Source organism: Protopterus annectens, chromosome 6.part1, assembly GCF_019279795.1.
Source record: "Protopterus annectens isolate FY-2018-M chromosome 6.part1, PAN1.0, whole genome shotgun sequence".
NCBI classification, from domain to species: Eukaryota; Metazoa; Chordata; order Ceratodontiformes; family Protopteridae; genus Protopterus; species Protopterus annectens.
The window spans coordinates 45,357,677-45,378,116 of record NC_056738.1 but is presented as its reverse complement, the minus strand read 5'-3'; the positions used below and the strand labels follow the sequence as shown (position 1 = coordinate 45,378,116).

The following is a 20,440-nucleotide window of genomic DNA, read 5'->3' as shown; positions in this document are numbered from 1 at the left end:
ATCCCTGTCTTCAGTGGTCAGTAAGATTTATATAGGACTGTGGGTAAGCTCAGAAGCTGGGTTCCTGGCCTGCTTTATTGTCCTTTGTTGTACTGTATTCTGTTACATTCACTAAAGGTCATTGCAACCTTAGAAATGTGACAGCATTTTGCTTTCCCACTCTTTCAGTGTCTCAGCATATACACCAGAATGTAGGTATAAACAAACGCCAGTATGTGTTAAGCTCTGTTCCCTAGTAATGATTCCTACTCCCATTGGACATGATAAGTGCATGATTACATTCAGCTGACACCACAGGAAGCTGGACATCCAAACATTTTCTGCCTCTGGTTTTAAGTGTCTAAATGAATGGTCTCCTTTGGCTGCTGTGGCTTTGCCTCCATTACATACAGTTTCCTTCCTCAGTCCTTTGGATCTTGACATTGGATGCAGTGGGCCATGTCTTCCTCATAGATTTCCACCTGAATGGTTGTCGTACAGAAGCCAAACTTGTCTTGTAATGCAGCAGTGGCCTCCTTTAGCACTTTCTGGGCATCAGCGTTCTCACCTGCAAAAAAAGTATGTGATTAATGGTACAGAATTCAAAGGTGCTTTGTGTACAGACCTTGCCAATCTGTGTAGATGTAATGTAATCTACTTCCATCTTTTACTGTTTCTTCTCCGAAGGGAGGTTACATTCTCACCCATGTTCAGTAATCAAACAGATCTACCTGTTCAATGTGTTATTTGATAGAAAGGCTAGTTGAAGCAAGTTACTGTTAATTTAGTTATATCATGGCCCATATGTTAGCATGTACCATTTTGTTCTAGTGCAATTCTAATGCTGAATAAAATACATTTGTAAAATAAGTAATTGCTTAGGTTATGATCTGTGAGTGAATAAATTGTGTCATGCAGTTTCTGTTGAGTTACTAAACAAACACATTACACGTAAAACAGCTGCCTTACAACTAAACAAGCCTATTGTACAGAAGTGTACTAAGCAGTTATTTTTACTCAAACAATTCAGTTTGCCATGCCAGTTTGTAAAGTGAGGAAATGAAATGGAAGTACAGAGATATATGAGTAAAAATCATGAAATGCGGTTTAATATATTCATAACTGGCATTGAAACTTTTGTTCATAATATATTGTGCTGTGGAATCTCTCTGAACTATCAAAATTAAATTTGCTTTGGCATTTGAGCAGTTTTCTAGGGTGAATGTGTTTCAGAATGGGTATACTATAGAAACAGAATTTTGCTGAGACACAAACTAGGGAGGAGTTGTGGTATTGTATGAGGAAGTCAGGAGTGGCAGAGAAGTATATAAGAGTGGCACAGGATATGTACAAGGGTAGTGTGACATTGGTGAGGACTGAGGTGGGAGTGACAGATACGTTTAAGGTGGAGGTGGGATTGCATCAAGGATCAGCTCTGAGCCCTTTCTTATTTGCAGTGGTGATGGACAGGTTGACAGATGAGATTAGACAGGACGCCCCGTGGACTATGATGTTTGCAGATGACATTGTGATATGTAGTGAGGGTAGGGACTAGGTTGAGGAGACCCTGCAGAGGTGGAGATATGCTTTAGAGAGGAGAGGAATAAAGGTCAGCAGGGCTAAAACAGAATATATGTGTGTAAATGAGATGGAGGGTAGAGGAATGGTGAGGATGCAGGGAGTAGAGTTGGTAAAGGTGGATGAGTTTAAGTAATTGGGATAAACAGTTTAGAGTAATGGTGAGTGTGGAAGAGAGGTGAAGAGGACAGTACAGGCAGGGTGGAATGGGTGGAGAAGAGTGATTTGTGACAGACGGGTACCAATAAGAGTGAAAGGGAAGGTCTACAAGAGGGTAGTGAGTCCAGCTATGTTATATGGGTTGGAGACGGTAGCATTGACGAAAAGGCAGGAGTCAGAGCTGGATGTGGCAGAGTTAAAGATGTTAAGATTTGCACTGGGTGTGACTAGGATGGACAGGATTAGGAATCAGTATATTAGAGGGTCAGCTCAGGTTGGACAGTTTGGAGACAAAGCAAGAGAGGCGAGATTGCGTTGGTTTGGACATGTGTTGAGGAGGGATGCTGTGTATATTGGGAAAAGGATGCTAAGGATGGAGCTGCCAGGTAAGAGGAAAAGAGGAAGTCCTAAGATAAGGTTTATGGATGTGGTAAGAGAGGACATGCTGGCGGTTGGTGTGAAAGAGCATGATGCAGAAGACAGAAAGAAATGGAAACAGATGATCCGCTGTGGCAACCCCTAACGGGAACAGCAAAAAGAAGATGATGATGATGACAAACCCTGGATTGAATAACGCCTATACTATGTGTACACTGTTCTGAGTGAACAGACAACACAGACTTAACTCTCACCTTATTCTTCCTAATTTTAATTTTCCTACTGATATTCTTGCAACTTTAAATATTGACAGGGATTCATAAAGGTTACCACAAAGTGTAGACTACATGTACACTCAATGTAATATTTCTGAGTGACAATAAAGCACAAAAAATGTGACAAGAATGTACACTTAGTGTAGGCTTTATTGAATCTGGCCCAAAGTGTATATTTACAACACCTGACTGCTGAACTTTCACTACAGCTACATTTTCACACACTAAACATCATAACTGTAATAACAAAACTATCCATGGAGTAAGAATTCAGAAATTAAAAATAATCTGCAGTACATGTACCTGGTTCACTGGACAACTGTTCACATAAAAACTGCCACATTTTCAAAATTCCATCTGTAGCAATTAACTTTAGTCATAAAATTGCAGAGTTGTATATTGCTGCTAATAGGCTCAAAAGAGCCATTTTAGCTCATTATCTGAGAATGTTAAGTGAAAAGTACAGTTGTGTACACGTACCATAAATGTAGATGTTCAAATGCATTCACTGTTACAGTCCTAACATATGGGTTATCTGGCTCCCGGTAGCCCTCAGTTAGACCGAATACCAGAGTCCTTGGTATATGACGTTGGCTGCCGTCAGTTGTAAACTGATGTCAGAATGTCAGGCATAAAGGGAGGTGGCCGATGCCATTTTCTCAGTTTTTCTTGCCTTAACTGTCAGGAGACCCCAAAAGAAGGCCAAACCAGGAAGGAAACACCCCGGAAAAAAGCCATACAAAAAACAACATAAGTAGTCTGTGCCTTAGGAAAAAAGGGGGAATGGAGGGTGGAAAATCAGGACTGCAACAGTGAATCCACCCGAACATCTACATTTATGGTAAGTGTACACAACTGTACTATGTTTTTCGTGTTTCACTGTTGCAGTCCTAACATATGGGTTGATTCCCAAAGCCCAGGAAGAGAACAAAAGGGTGGAGGAAGAATTGCAGATTAAAGATTGGTAAGGAGGCCTTGCAAAACTGCAGAGGCAAAACCAGCCCTAGACTTAGAAAACAAAGATAGGTTGTAATGCTTTGTGAAAGTATGGACAGAAGACCAAGTGGCTGCTTCTAGAATGTCCTTAGTAGGTGCACCTCTCAAAAAAGCTGCAGAGGTAGAGGCTGGTCTAGTAGAATGGGTCCTAATACCCTCAGGAGGAACCTTCCCATGCTGCAGGTAACAAAACTGAATACAATGAGCAATCCATTTGGAGATGGTTTGTTTGGAAATAGCTTTACCCTGAGCCCCGGAGCAAAAATAATCAACAACTGCTGAGACTTCCGAAATTTAAGTAAAATCTCAACTGTCTGTGCACATCAAGGGAGTGCAGAATCCTTTCCCCTTTATTCTGGGGGTTATTGAAGAATGTAGGAAGATTAATAGACTGGTTAAGTGTCAGACTGGAAACCACCTTAGGCATAAAGGAAGGATTAGTTTTCAGAGAAACCCAGTCTGTATGAGAAATGATGAAAGGTTCTACTGCCATTAAGGCTTGCAGCTCCAAAACCCTTCTGGCAAAAGTAATAGCCAAAAGAAAGGCAGTCTTCCATGAAAGAAAAGTTTAAGTCTGCAGAGGTAGCAGGTTCAAAGGGAGGAAGATTAAGCCTCTCCAGGACAAAATTAAGATCCCAAGCAGTAGTAGGAGCTCTTCTGGGAGGTGTAAGATTGCTAGCTCCCCTCAGAAACTGTTTCATCAAGGGGTGAGAAAAAATAGGTTCCTCAAAAGAACAATGAGCAGAAATTGCTGAAGCGTGAATCTTAATTGAGGAAAATGAAAGTCCACCATTAAGCAAACCTGCTAGCTAATCAAGAATGAGTGAAAGAGAAGGATGAGAAGAGTCTTCTCCTTTAGCCAGCATCCAAGAGCAAAATCTCTTCCATTTATCTGCATAGGATTTTCTGGTGCTAGGCCTCCACCTGCTGGGAAAGATTGAATGTATTAGCCAGGCAGTTAAATGCAGAGTTTGAAGATGAGGATGAAGAAATGTCCCCCCTCCTGAACCAAAAGATCTGGTACCAGGGGAAGATGCCAAGGCTGAGCTTGGGAAAGGTTGCGAAGGAGGGGATACCAATGCTGCCTGCTCCAATCTGGTGCTATCAGAATAGCCTTTGGTTTTTCATCCCTTATCTTTAGCAGCACTCTGGGAAGAAGAGGCAGAGGGGGGAAGGCATAAATTGAGAGTTGTGTCCAAGGGAAGGATAAAGCATCCACTCTCCATGCTTTGTTGTGAAACTCCCTGGTACAGAAGGTTGGAAGGAGATGATTGGTGTGAGAGGAGAAAAGATCTACCTGAGGAGTGCCCCAATGCTGAGTGGTGCAATGGAAAATGATCTTGTTCAGTTGCCACTCGTGAGGATCCAGCACATGTCTGCTCAATTGATCCGCCAAGGAGTTTAGCCTCCCTGGAAGATACTGGGCTATGAGATATATGCTCATGGAAGCTGCTAAGGACCATAGTTTCATGCCGTGTCTGCACAAAGGGTAATAGTGAGTCCCCCCTACATGTTGATGTACCACATGACTGTGGTGTTGTCTGTCCTGATCAGAAGAGTCCCAAGGTAGAGTAGGTCCTTGAAAGCCAGCAAGGCCTGCTGCACTGCCATCAATTCTTCTAACTTTATGTGCAGATGAATCTGTTGGGTGCTCCAAGTCCCTTGTATGCCCCTGCCTTCCAGATGTGCCCCCCATGCATAATCTGAGGCATCTGTGGTGAGAGTCTGGCTGGCAGGTGGTGGGTGGAAAGGCAGACCCTTGTTCTGAGAACAGGCTGTTTCCCACCAGAGAAACTCCATTTGTAGACAGGGAATCAGGGGAAGAATTAAGTCTATGTCCTGTGTGTGTTGACACCAAAGATTCTTGAGGTACCATTGAAGTTTTCTCATATGCAGCCTTGCATATGGGATCATCAGGATACATGAAGCAGTGAACCGCAGTGCTTGCAGGAATTGCCTTGTAGAGAGCTGGGTCATGCTTGCAAAGTTCTTGAAATAAGCTGACAGATCTTGTTGTTTGACTTGAGGGAGGAATACCATTTGGGTGGCTGTATTCAGACTCGCTCCCAGGAAAATAATCTCCCTTGTAGGAACCAACTTTGACTTCTTCTCGTTAAGAGTGTAACCCAAAGAAGTGAGAATGTTCTTCACGAAGTCCAAATCCCTTTTTAACTGTTTTGGGGAGTTTGCTTCAATGAGACAGTCATCCAGGTAAGGATAAATTTGAATGATCCTCTGCCTGCAAAAAGCAATGGCTGGTGCCAGGCACTTTGTGAAAACTCTGGGTGCAGTAGATAAGCCAAAGGGCAGAGCAGAGAATTGGAAGTGTTGCTCCCCAGCCCTAAAATGAAGAAACTGCCTGCAACTTTCCCTTATTGGGATGTGCAGATAAGCCTCCTTGAGATCCAAAGTTACCAGCCATGAATCCTTGCCCAGCATTTGTAGTAACTGTTGAAGAATGAGCATCCTGAATTTGGGAATTACCAGAAGAGTGTTCAGAATAGACAGATCCAGAATAGGGCGCCAGGTGCCTCCTTTTTTGGGTACCAGAAAAAGTCATGAGTAAAAACCTAGGCCTGCCTGATTTGCAGGAACTGGCTCCATAGCCCCCATAGTCAGTAGAGAAGAAATCTGATTTTCTACTTCTGCCTTGAGAGTGCTGGGAGTGTCTGGGTAACCTTGTAGAACAGGGAAGTTGTGAAAATAAAACTTGTAACCTTGGTTTACTATGTTGAGTACCCATTTGTCATCTGTGATGGTTGACCATACCCCTGCAAACCTGGCTAACCTTCCCCCCAAAGGAAACCCTGGGCCCGCAGAGGTAGGCACAAGAAGGCCGGAGTCATTGAGAATGCTTGCTTTGGGAAGCTGGCTTAGAACTCCCTGATTTAGCAGCAGAAGGATGCCATTGTTTAGTTCTTTGAGGGGCAGAAGCCTGCCCTCTGGAAGATCTGTAATCCCTAGGCCTACAGCGACTGTGCTTGCCAGGATCAGGGAAAGGCCAATTCTTGGAAGGATAATGCCTACTAAACCAAGGAGGCTGAACCTGAAGGAAATCTTTTATAGCTTGCATAGATTTTGCCTTATCCTCCAATTTTTTCAGTACCTCCTCAGCCTTATTACCAAAAAGGTTGCTTTATTCAAAGGAACATCTAGCAATTTAGATTTAACAGGTTCAGAAAGAGGCTGCTCCCTAAGCCAAGCATGCCTTCTAATAACAGAACCAGTGGCTGCTGTTCTGCAGGAAGCCTCCAAGGTGTCAAAACCACAACGAAAAGAATGCTTATTAACCAGAGTGGCAGAATTTAGTAAATCTTGTAATTCTTTGTTCTCTGACATGGAAGGAATATCCCCAAGCTTAGCCTTAATAGCCTCCAAAGTATGCTGCTGATACTTAAGCATGTGAAAAAGACAATTCACAGATCTAATGGCAAGAGTTGCAGAGGTATAAACCTTTTTACCCCACCTGTCCAAGGTCCTAGACTCCTTATCAGAAGGTACAGGGTTTTCAGCAATAGTAGCCTTAACACCCTTGGGACCTTGAGAAATAATCTCAGGATCAGCAGTAGGGTTTCAAAAAGAAATTGATGAGAATCAGGAACCCTATAATACCTATCAGGTTTTCTGGGAGCAGGAGGAAAAGAATTAGGAGTTAAAGAATTTTCCATGGAAACATCATCCACAACTTCCAAAACAGGAGGTATAGCCAGAGGTTTATGCTGTGACAAATCTAAAAATTCCCAGACAATTCCCTAGCCCTCTTGGAAGGGGAGGGGGATGAGAGCCCTTAATAAGGGCAAGAAGATCACCAGCCATCACCAGCCATCTTTACTAACTGGGACTGAGGCACAGGAGAGGAGGCCGATGCCCGCTTGTGGGTAGATTTGGGCTGAAATGTTTACTAGATCCGGAGGGATTCGGGAGGCCTAGCAACTGCAGAAGTCTGAGCTAAGGTAGTCGGTCTGGCTCTGGTCTCTTGTCGAACAGAAGAGGTGTCAGAAGCCGGTACCTGCATAGCGGCTCCAGACCCATCTGAGGCGGCGACAGGCAGAGGGTCTGAAGACAAGATAGCAGCATTCGGCATGGAGGACTCCATAAAGGTCTTGGCAGAGGCCTGTGGCTGAAATTCTGTGGACTGTATGGACTGCAAAAGTGCCTCACTAGCTACCGCTGGGCTGACAACAAATTTCACTGGTGCGTCGTCAGCAGCTTTAACCCTAGGCCTGTCGCAGTCCTGTCCTTGCGTTTCCTAGGTATATCCAAAGTCAGAGACCAGAAGATGCCATACCAACGAACTTAGGCTAGACTCCGAAATGCTTATATAAAATCTTAGCTCTATGGCGTATGGTACATGGGTTGAAGGAAGCACAGAGATCACAGTTAGGGATGTCGTGCTCAAGGACCAAACAAGTTATACAATATGAATGAAAATCATGATGCGGAATCTGTTTTCCACAGGCAAGACAGTTATTAACTTTATCTGACATTCGTTAAAGCAAGAAAAGAGGATCCCCAATGGGGTATTTATCTGAAAGCGTCTTCAACTTGATAGTCAGAATGCAGAAAGAAGGTAAACAGCCGACCAGCACTAGTGCGAATTGCATCTGCTTCGGGCTCCGCGGCAAGAAAGACTGAGGAAATGGAGTCGGCCGCCTCCCTTTATACCTAATGTTCTGACATCAGTTTACAACTGATGGCAGCCAACATCATATACCAAGGACTCTGGTATTCGGGCCGACTGAGGGCTACCGGGAGCCGGATAACCCATATGTTAGGACTGCAACAATGAAACACGAAGAGCATCAAATGTATAAGTCTGGATGTTTGGTGTGGGTCTTCATTTTAAGAATGAAAGGTATAGTACAGAGATCACGTGACAGTACAAACTTTTCTTTCAGTGATGTGATTACAGTTACAGCATCTGGATGATGAAAGCATCCTGTGCTGTGCATGTAGCTTTATCATCCTTAAGCAAATTAAAAAAGTACAGTGCAAACTGCACATTATCACTGGAGTTTCATTGTGATGTATAATGCATGTTAGACTTTTATCTCCCCAGCATGTTATTTCACTGGTCCCTTCATCATCTTTGCCTTCAGACTAGTATGTACTGGAATGTTATGTACTGTAGTACAGTTTAGCACTCTGCAAAACAAACACAAAAGATGACAAGCTATCTGATTTTTTTTTTGGCATGATGCCAGACATCAGCAGAGGAAATAGTAACTGATTGACATTACAGAGTGTATCACTTAAGATTTCCATGTCTGACCCAAAAACTTGTAGCTCTGTAATGGAGAGGTGGTTGTGCTGCCAAATCTCTGCACCAGTAGTCTCTGCTTACTTCAGACTGGTACAAAACTGGATGAAAACTGGCTAGGGTACTGGACTGCTGTGTTCATGTTTACACAAATGAGTGTACTGTAGAGACAGACAGGATTTTGTTGCGACCGACAGTGTATATTTTTATATGCCACTTAAGCGATGACTTTCAAGTCATGTCACATCCATCCTCAGTACTAACTACTTTGTAAGTGAAAAAAAATTCACTTGATAAAGCTACTTGTAGTTTATACTTGCAAATTTCTTAGTCTTTTTGGCAGGATTATTAGTAAACATTTGTAGATTTACAGAAAAGTCAAGTAGAGTTATTTAGGTGGTCTTTGATTTATTTTGTTTTTAATTAAACATCAGTGTGTGTGTGTGTGTGTGTGTGTGTGTGTGTGTGTGTGTGTGTGTGTGTGTGTGTGTGTGTGTAGTCTCAGCAGGTCTTGTCCACCTGCTGTAGCTTCCTTATTGCGTGGTACAAGTATCCTGAAGTATTGTGTGTATGGGCAGCAGAACGTGACACTTATGTACTCACCATAGTAGTAGCTCTATAAAGAAGCCTCTAGTAGTTGAGATTTCCTGTTATGTAATCAGTGGTTTGGCAATGTTTTTTCTTGACTCCACACTTAGGAGGTTTTATGCCTGTTGCTGGTGCATGTTATGACATTGTATGTTGGACAAGAAAAATGTGTCCAGGTTATGTTCTGTGCTTGGTTCAACAGCTGTCCACCAAGCAGGTACAAACATGCAAGGCAGGACAGAAAAATGGAGATTACAATATGTGAGTGTGTGTGTATATTGGCTTTTTTTCAGGGGTGTCCCAAGGTGGTAGTCATACTGTGTAGGGGAAATTTTGCTAGGGCACCAAGGAAATTCCCCAATTCCTTCTCCAGAGGGCTCTGGAAAGCTTGTTATAAGTCAGAAGGTGAGCACAAGGAGATGTCATCACTGGAAAATGAGACACTATATGCTCTTCATAAAAAAAGGGATGGTGTGGAAATTGTACAGTTTATTAACCAAAGATGGCTAGAAGAAGTCTTGACTGGTGTGATTCATCAGCTGGATCTCCAAAGTGACAGTAATAAATTCTGGAATTACAGAGCTGAAGAAGATACTAATTTGGGCCTGTTTGATCTAGAAAATGAAAGCGTTTCTTCTTCTTGTGACTTGCCAAGCTTTGTCAGTAGAAGACTGGACGGTTTTATTGCTGTCAGAGGAGACGAGATGGAGTGAGATATGTGCACATGCTGAAACCCTACACCAGGAAGTAGTAGCAGCAGGAACACTGTCATGTGCTGCCGTTGCAGCTGCAGATAATTGAAGAACTGTAGGAGATGTAAAAGGAAGGATTGCAAGTGAGGACAGATCCAGGCAAGCAGCACTTCTGAACAGGGAGAAGCTAATGGTAAGAATTAATAAACTTATTGGTGATGTGATTGACAGGTTGCTTTTTTGGGGCAATATTGTTAGCAAGCTAGGTTTCCAGGCTAATGACATTGAGTATCTGATTCAGATGTATCATTCCTAGACATAGCATTTTTAAACAGTGAGCTTGCCAAAGGTTTCTTAACAAATTTATTTTTAAGAAAGAACAAAAATCATGGAGTGAACATAAAACCTAGAACAGTATGGCGATGATACGAAAGAGACTGTCCATGCAGTTCAATAGTTATTACATGCACAGTGAGGATATTTATGCTCTTCTGAGTGATAAAGTTTAAAATATTGTTGAAGTAAAAAAAAGTCTTTATCCTGGGGGATTATGACATGGGAATGGGACGCTTTTGTGGGCCCAAATGTTGAAAACAATTGAGTTTTATATTTGATAAGTGTTATAAATGCATTATGGTTTAGTTGAAAACAATTGAGTGTTATATTTGATAAGTGTTATAAATGCATTATGGTTTAGGAGTACTTTGCGTTGTGCCCTGCAACTCAAAGTTTATTATTTTTGTGGGAAAGAGGGACATTTGATTCAACAGTATGAAACGCACAAGAGTTAGCAGTGTGTGGAAAGAAAACATGATAAAGTAACATAAGTTGAGTTGTTGGCCATGTGGAATCCAGGAAGATTTCTGGTTTTTAAGAGTAAGGAGGGAAAAATGTGGAGAAATGGAGGATGAAGGAACAGGTGTTGAAGAGTTTGAAAGTGTTGTAGACTGTGCTGAGATGCAAACTGTAAATGATATTATAATGTTAAATAGACAGAGGAATGTTGTATTGTAAGTACAGTTCCAGCAGAAAGCAAGTATGAAATGTTATCAGTGAATGCTGAGAGTAAGCAAGAAGGTGGGAACATTTCTATAGAAGAGCAGTAAATATCAGCATCTGAAAGTCAGTTTGAGAGAGCCAAAAGAGTTCTTAAAGAGGATTAAAATGTCAAAGAATGTAGGAAAAAAGTGCTGTTTATAAACATAGTTGAATCCCAGGTAAGAAGAATATTGGTAGCAAAGTGAATTAAAACAACAGTGGATTCTTTATCAGCTGTGACAAAACAAGGTAAGTAAACAGAAGAGATAACTAAGTACAAGGTAGCATGGTCTAAAGGGGAAGAGAAGCATTAAGGAACAGGCTTAGTAATAAATGGGAGAAGTACTAAATTATTACATGCAATTGAAGTTTGGTTTGAAAGATATGTAATAATTGATATAGTTAGCTGAGGTGCTGCAGGTTGTTTGAATGTATGCTCAAACTACCCCATCTAGTAGAAAAGAGTTGTTGGAAAAGTTAAAAGTGCATTTATAGATACAAATGAATATAATATGGATAGAGATGTTTATATCGATTTAAGGAATAGGAAGAAGAAAGATTATGCAGATGTGAAAGAATGGGATATTTATATGATGAAAAATGTTTGACGAAATAAGGGGGGAAATATATATATATATATATATATATATATATATATATATATATATATATATATATATATATGGATCTGTATCAGTTGATCGACTTTTCAGAAACTCAAAATTTATATTGGTGAGATGATGTGATTGAATTTCCGAAAACTCTTGCACCCCTCCCCACAATTTATACGTACCAACTCAGAGATTGCACTACATTGACAAAAAATGTAAATTTCCCAATCCTCACTGTGCCGATATCTCCATACAAAACTTTCAAGTTTTCAGAAATTTGGTCATATCATAGGTTCATAGAACAATACTTGGCTATTAGCCCCAGTGGTCCTTATAAACCTAGCCAAGAATTTCACCCATGTTCCCACAAAGTCAGCACCTGTTTTCCCTGTCTAGTAGTGACACAGGTGGGATCCCAGGGGTATATTTTCTGCTTCCCATCCAGTCGTCCAGATTCCTCTTAAAGAGGGCTAGTGAGGTACTCTGCTTGACATGGAGATGGAGTCTATTCCACAGATGGGGGAGTTGTTGGGACACAAATCTATCCCCCCAACAAATTCTATTAAGGTCACAGACCAGATTGAAGCCTTGCATGTGGGTTGAGAGAGTGGAGTTTGTCTTATGGATATGCAGCAACTCCATCACGAATGAGAATGAGACGGCCTTGTATGCCAGACACAGGTCACCTCTGAGCAGTCTGTATGAGACTGAGTAGAGGGACAGGACTTTAAGCCTATCTGTATAGGATAGGTGTTTGAGACCCTGGATTATCCTGGTGAGGAACCTCTGTGGTCTCTCCAACAGCTGCATATGCTTGGCAAGGTACATGCCAAAAGGGGCATTGCACTCGATAATGGGTCTGATAAGGGAGGAGTACAGGGATGTTATGACCTTCTTGTTCCTGGATGAAATACCCTTACTTATGAGGTGGGCCATGTAGAAAGCCTTCTGTACAATTCATATAAACTCACCGATATGAATTTTGAGTTTCTGAAAACTCGATCAACTGATAAGGATCCATATATTTATATCATGAAAGTTAGACAACACAAAAAGAGAGACTGTATAAAACAGCAAACACTCTATAAGCAAACCACAAAACACTGTACACTTCTCTCCCTCTTAAAAAAGCCTTGTATCAGTAGACCCCTGCTACAAACTCAGATCAAGCATTATCTGAATAGTGGAAATGTTAGGGAAAGCAATTTTTACTTAAGTAATGTATAGGGTTGGGTTTAGGGACAGGGCTAGCACTAGGATTAGGTTGAGTAACGACGGGCAGGGGCAGAACTGCACAAGCCAAAAGTACAAACAACACCAAACATGCACAACACTAAATCTGCCCCCTCACCTAATCGGTACTCTAACCCTAACCTGCAAGCACTTGCACGTGCATACTAATTGCTATAATGCTATCAGCATATCTTCACAGCTGCCACCTTTTCAATCAAATATTAATTTCCCAGCATACTTCTACTTAGCTGCACTATATAAAACTTGAATTTGACCAGAGGTGATTCACACAAATGAGTATTCACTCACTTGTGCATTATGTCTTTTTACCGCGGTGGTGGTGCTGCGGTAGCATTTTCGCCTCACAGTAAGACGCTGTCCGGTTCGATTCTCAGCTAGAGCGTCTTCTGTGTGGAGACATGCATGAATGGGCGTACCTTCTTTGAAGGTTGTGCGTCAGGGCTAGTAACTCGGTACGTAAAAATCAACTACCAATCATTAGCGGACCGGAGTTCCGCTGTGGCGACCCCTAACTGGGAAAAGCCGAAAGACATATACACATGCACACACTTTTCTACCAAATAAATATTCCATCTTTTGAGTCAAAATCATATATGTGTGTGCGAACAGTGAGAAAGCGAGAAGGAGGAAGAGAGGAAGGGACAGACAAGGTAATAAGTCAACAGAAATTGACTATGTAGTGCATACCAGTGAACTAGTAGAAAGTAATACAGGTATAGATGTTTTTATTTTATGATTATTTAGCAATATGGGGGAACTTTAGGAAGGCATGAATAATATAATTTTGGGTAAGGGGATATCACAGCTGAATGGTAAGATAGTTAAGCAGGGGTGTTTTAAACAGGAAGTAGAAGACATTTGGAGAGAACAGTTATTTTTTTAACATATTAAGTTTCTATGAACAGATAACCTTGGTTTTTAACCTAGGACTCCAACCTGGTGTAATCTTTTCACATCTTGGCAAAGCCTTTGACCATCTTCCACATAAGGTTATCTGTAACTGCTTAATGAAAGCTAATCTGAACAGTTATGTTACTAGATAGATTATGAACTGGTTAACAGATAGAAAGCAATGTGTTAAAATGCAAAATACTCATTTTGATTGTTTACCTGTTATGTCTGGTATTTCTCAGGGATCGGTTTTGGGTTGTTTTATTATTCAATATAGTATTTTCAGCTATACCTAGGAGCAACAAATTCTGAATATAAAATATGCAGATGGCTATAAAAGTAGATATATAATGTGTAATAAAATTGACGCTGAAGACCATAATATTTATTTATACTCCATAGGTAATTGGGTATTACACTTTGGTTTAAGATTCAGTTTCGATAAATGTAACATTATGTTCTTTACTAACAAAATACTTAGATACCACATATGTTTGTCCAACAAACAACTTCAAAAGGCTATGGAATATAATGACTTGGGTGTTGTAATATCTTTGAATTTATCTTTTAATACTCACATCAAGGTTATCTGTATAAAAGCTGTTAGATATATGGGTTTTCTGCTAAGGAGTGTTAGTACAAGAGATAAATTCTTATGTTTAAAACTTGTATAAGACCAATAATTGAGTACAATACCACATTTTGTGGATACTCTGGATCAACTGAAAAGGTACAAAGAAAATTTATAAAACAATTGTGTTGTTAAGTAAATTTAGATCATTGTGCAAGATGTAAACATTTAAATCTGTTTTCATTTTCTTATATGTACATTTGGGAAGACTGTTTTTAGTCTACAGAATATTTCATGATTCTATTTTAAAAATCATTTTTAATATTGAAGTATTTCGAAATCAAAAACTCACTGACATACTGTGAAAATTTTGAACAAATGGGAAGTTGTGGAGTGTGAAACTCATAAATTACACATATTTGGAACAATATACCTTTATGTATATGACAGTCTGATGGACTGGAGTTCTTCAAGAGGAGTTTGATTCTTGGACTGGGAATAAAGTATATGTTCCACTTCTCAGTGAATCTGTTCTACTAGATGGTCTTTCAGACTGAGTACTGCACACATGACATTATGAGCTTATTTAACACAATATTGTAAATCCTGGAGTCAATGGTAGTAGGTTTGGAAAAGTTAATACAGAATGGTATACAGGAAATGTAGAAAGTATTTCTAGATAAAATAAATAAACAAGTACAATTGTTTGTTGAATAACATTAGGAGTAAGGGAAAAAGGATATACAGAAATAAATTCTGTGAAGGAATGTGGAAAATAACTTTTTTGTGGAGACCAAAATTTAAAGTAAAAGGGGGATAAGAGGAAGTTAATCCATTGTTGGGTGTATGAAAATTAAAAAAAGAACAAATAATAGTTTAAAACATAAATTGGAATGCATGCAGGACTGAGAATGAAATCAAGGGAACAGTGAATAGTTACATTCAGAAGGTGTGTGAAACTGATAAGTGGTGGAATTGAGATAAGACATTCAAAGCTTCAAGATGTATTGATGGGAAATTAAATGGAAAGGAACATATCACTAGTAGAACTAACTGCAGTACTGACAAAACTTAAGTACAGTGTCTGGGATTGATGCTATAGGAGGTGAGTACTATAAGAGTTTTAAAAATGAAAAAGTATCATCTGTAAAAGTGTTGAATGAATGGTATAACAGAAGATTGTGTGAAGAGGAAGGTTTGAGAATAGTTATAACATTTATATGGAAAATGGTATAAAACTGAACTAGAGAATTTGAAACTGTCATTGTATAACATTTGTCTGTGGTCACTACATCCGACCCTGATATTGCAGGAGCTCTGCCACAAGGGTCAACTTCCAAATATTTTCACTGAGAATTTTGTCATTGTACAATGTAAACAAATTTAACTTGAAGAACCTTCCTGGGTATTAAATTGAACTAGTCAAATAAATGCTTGTCCTGTGTGGGAAAACTGACTTTAACACCCCCCCCCCACACACACACACACACAGAAAACAGTAGTTCTTGCACTCTTAAGGACCATTTACTATGTTGGCCACTTTCTCTTCACCAATAGATTATACTGTAAGTGTCAGCTACTTGGTCTTACTAACCGACAGGTTTCTGCATTCAGGAAATGAAAGGAAACCTGTTCTACATTGTACATCTCTGTTAATTGCATTGTACTGGGTATAAACTGATTACTCTCTGTTATGATTTGACCTGAGGATGGAAGCCCACTATGCTCAGCCTTGCTACACTTGGTTTCAGTTCTGTACCCTACTCTACCTCCAATTCCCACTCCCCCCTTCTACTATTATGCTTCCCATATACACATCTCACTTCCCAAATCCTCCCCAAAAAACCTTTCTGTTGTCATACAAATGTCCTGTTTCTTTTTACCTAATTCCCAACTTCCATTTAATCTTTTAGGTCCATTCCCTACTACCTTTCTCCTTTCGATACTGCTTTGTACTATATTCATTCGTAGTCACACCTCCCCCTAACAGTACCTATCTATTCTATATTGTATCTTTTACTTTTCACAAATAAACCCTCACTTCTTCCTATTTTAACTACACCCTCATACACTAACCTTTTAACCCCCCTCTATTCATTACATTCCAGAGAAGATATTAGGACAATCTAACTCCCTTCCTTCATAGAAATTACTTATTTCCTACCTCCCCTCTATCAGCTTTCAGATTCCACTACAACTAAATATCCTGTTGCCCTGCAAATTTTCCTTCTTGATCCTTACTTTCCCCAGTACCTGCCAATAGTAACATACATATCCTTTTACTTAATCATGTTACTCCTCAGCTTATCCTGTGTTGTTCTCCTCCTACTGGGCCACCTTTCGTCCTATCATGGTTCTATAATAGCATGTCTCTAATCCTAACTTAACCCCCCATTCCTTCCTCCCTACACTCTACACACATTGCACCAAACCTATTTAATGATGCCCCTCACCTTTACTCCAAATATAGACTGATTAACTCCATTTCAACTCAAACCAACAAAAATGAGGTGGGAAAATGCTCTCCAAAAAAAACAAGTGTTAGTAATTTCCCAACATACTAAATTCTTAGAGATGGAGATATTAACCCTAATCCTAGCCCCACCTATCACAATGAACATCAAGACAATTGTCTTCTACTCTAACCCTACAACAGTCAACCCCAACCCCGGTAATCTTAATTTTTGCTGCCATAAATGTTAGAAGCATAAGAAATAAAATTGTTGAATTACACGCCTGGATTGCCCAACATAAGCCTGATATTCTTGCTGTAACCGAAACTTGGCTTAAACCATCATAAACAACTCCAAAATTATACCTCCCTGCTTTAATATCATCTGTAATGAACATATATATAAAGAGGAAAGGTTGTGATATCGCTTTACTTTTTCCCAATGACTACCACATTTACTCTTACAACAAACCAATGCCAAAATTCGTTTCAGTAGAGCTTCTTATTACTTTCCTGAAGTTAAACAATTATAAGCAAATATATATTAATGTCCTTTACATCCTTCTTGGTGACAGTAAAGCTATACTGGAAGATAGCCTACATTGGAGATCTATAACAATTCCACAAGAAAAATACTAATAGGATGTGAATATCATTTGGCTGGACATAAACTCTAACTCTTCCTACATTTTGGATAAACTTATTTGGTTTCACACAACTAATTAATAGCTCCATACATTACAGCAAGCCATCAAAGGGTATCACACAACTAATTAATAGCCCCATACATTATAGCAAGCCATCAAAGGGTTTCACACAACTAATTAATAGCCCCATACATTATAGCAAGCCATCAAATGCCCTATTACACTGGATCCTAGTATCAGATCCTAGCAAATACACCACCACAGGTACAATGTCTGACTGTCAGGGTGATCACCTTCCAATCTATGCAAGGAGACATATCATACATCCATTTAAACAGCATGTTTATAAAACAAAATGCAACCTTTCCAACTTTCCAAGTTTAACTTAGAAATGTTCATTACTGCCCTATCATCCATTAAATGGAACTTCCTGAAAATCCTCCTGTTAGATGATGCAGTAAATTAATTTAATGCAACTTTCCTGAATATCCTAATTAGCCTTGTACCTCTTAGAAGGAAGAGACTAAAAACAAATAATGCAGTTTGGCTTTCCAAAAAGAGTAGAATTCTAATATAGGATAGAGAAAAAGCATGGAAAGAATGGCAAAAGTATAAAACATCACAATGTCTTAAAAACTTCAAATTACTAAAAAGCAAATAAATTAAGACAAAAAATATAGTATGCTAACTTCAGAATACTAGTAAACATGACCTTAAAAAATTCTGGACAGCCATTAACAAAGTATTGCGTCCCGGTCAAAAAGTCAACCCTAACCCCTCTCCCAACTCACCACTTGAAACAGCAAAACAATTCAACTTTTATTTCATAGATAGTATAGCATCTCTTACCAAGGATTCTCCAACATCTAGTCCTAATCCCACCCATATCCACTTTCACCTTCAAACCTGTGCCCACATTTTATATAAAACTACTCTTAAACAAACTCAAACCATGTTCTGCTTCAGCTAATGACCTTCCAAGTGAGTATCTTAACATAGCAGCTGATAGCATTGCCTGTCTTGTGTCAATCCTTAAAAATAGGTCAGTGCAGGAATCCCGCATTCCCTCTTTTTGGAAAAAGTCACACATTATCCCTCTGCACAGAGGAGGAAATTCAACAGACATTACTAACTTTAGACCTATATCAATCTTATCCCCCCTCTCCAAAATACTTAAATAATGTGTTCCAAAACAATTGCTAAACTATTTCCTGCAGGAAGAAATCCTATCTCCCACACAACATGGCTTCCATCCTTTTCATAGTACTAACACTGGACTTCTAACCTATATAGATACTGTCAATAAAGCTAGAGATAACAGCAAACTACTCTCCTTATTTCTAGACTTGTCTAAAGCCCTCAACACAGTTTGTCACAGCAAATGTCTACTTCATTAGGATTCTTTTAGCCCACCCTTCTGTGGTTCAAAAGCTACCTATCCAATAGGTATCAGTCAGTAAAATGGCACTTCACTCTCTCTCCATGCCTCCCAGTCACCACCAGTGTATAACAAAGCTCCATCCTTGGTCCTCTCCTCTTTAACATTCCAAGACCAAGGCATTGGCCACCACAGAGGATTATCCAAAGCTCAAATAAAGGCAGGATCAGTATCCATTAAAACTGTTTAATCCGCAATACTAGCTCAAACAGTTTCGCATCAGCTTTGTCAGGTAATAAAAACATGTAAATGATCACGCAGCATTTTATATAGTCCATGTCATATGTTCATTATAAAACATCAAATGAATAACTTGCATTTGTATCAGATCTTTTAAAATCTTAAAACTTCACAAATCACTGTTCACAAAAAATAAGTGCATAATATTATAAATATTAGACTTATAAAACTCATTTCATAAAAAAAACTATTGTACATATAACTATCTATTCAGAAATATAAATTTCTAAGTTTCAGTACAGTTTTCAATCTATTTATGTCATTCAAGATGGGGAGAGCATTGTCTCTCAATCTATTAATTCACATATATTCTGTCTTCTCTGTTATTGCCTTAACATCCCCTTTCCTTTTGCTCTCAAGAAATAATCTGTAAAACCATAACATTTTCATCAATGTCATCCACACATCAGGCCTCCCTAATACAGTATGCAGATGACTCCACACACATTTTAACATCTGCCAAAAATGACATAACTCCAAAAAATTCCTCAGGAAGCTTTATCAGCCATTGAAACATAGCTTTGTAACACACGACTTGTGTTCACCCCTAAAATAACCAAACTATTACTCCCCCCCTAAGTCTCTCTCTCATGAAAAACAAAATTTAAAGTCCCCTCTCTTGGTAGTACAACCATTGATGTCACTTCTTGTAGCAAATTTTTAGGGATGATTGTGGATGATAATCTTAAATTTGACCTGCATACACAAAATCGTATAACAAAAACTCATCAAAAATGAGGGGCACTTTACAGAGCCAAAAACCTTTCTCACTGATGCAACTAAAACCACTTATCTCCTGCCCATACTTCTTTATGGTGCTCCCATCCTTACTAAACTTAAGGCATCAAAAAACTCAAAACTTCAACAATGCTATAACAAAATTACTAAATATGCAGCCAATTTCCCCTTTCAGAACTCACCACTGTATAGCAATAAAAAGACTAAACTGGGTAAAACTACCCCATCAACTAACATACACACAGCTTCTTACTATCTATAAAATCATCCAGAATCCATATGCTTGTCCAGTACTAAATAACATTATGCATAACTGTGTTCCCAGTCAATCATTATGATCCAGTGACCAAAAACTACTGTCTGTCCACAAACCTATCAAATCTGCGGGGCATTGTCTATACTGATACCATGTTCCTAAGGCTTTTCCTTCAAAAGCCTTCTGAAAGACTTCCTAGCCAAAAGCTGTCTCTGTACCATATGCCTGCTTTTCTCTCATTCCATGTTGCAATTTCTGTTTGTATTATACTAACTTATCTTTCATTTATCTATAAACTGGCTAAAATTTCTCTAAATATTAATTCATTGACATATAACTTGTAGCCATTCTTAACCAATGTTTTCATATTATGTCTAATTTGGTATAAGTGTTTAAACT

The 20,440-nt window shown here is 39.3% G+C and overlaps 1 protein-coding gene across 1 annotated transcript in view; it reads right to left on the bottom strand.

Annotated features, from left to right (window-relative positions):
* Positions 1 to 401: 401 nt before the first annotated feature.
* The window catches only part of SLC30A3 (solute carrier family 30 member 3), a 477,738-nt gene continuing 457,699 nt past the window's right edge, over positions 402 to 20,440 (bottom strand). Inside the window, exon 8 of the mRNA XM_044075340.1 lies at positions 402 to 547. Within this exon, the coding sequence (XP_043931275.1) occupies positions 402 to 547 (146 nt within the window). The remainder of the gene's footprint in view (positions 548 to 20,440) is intronic.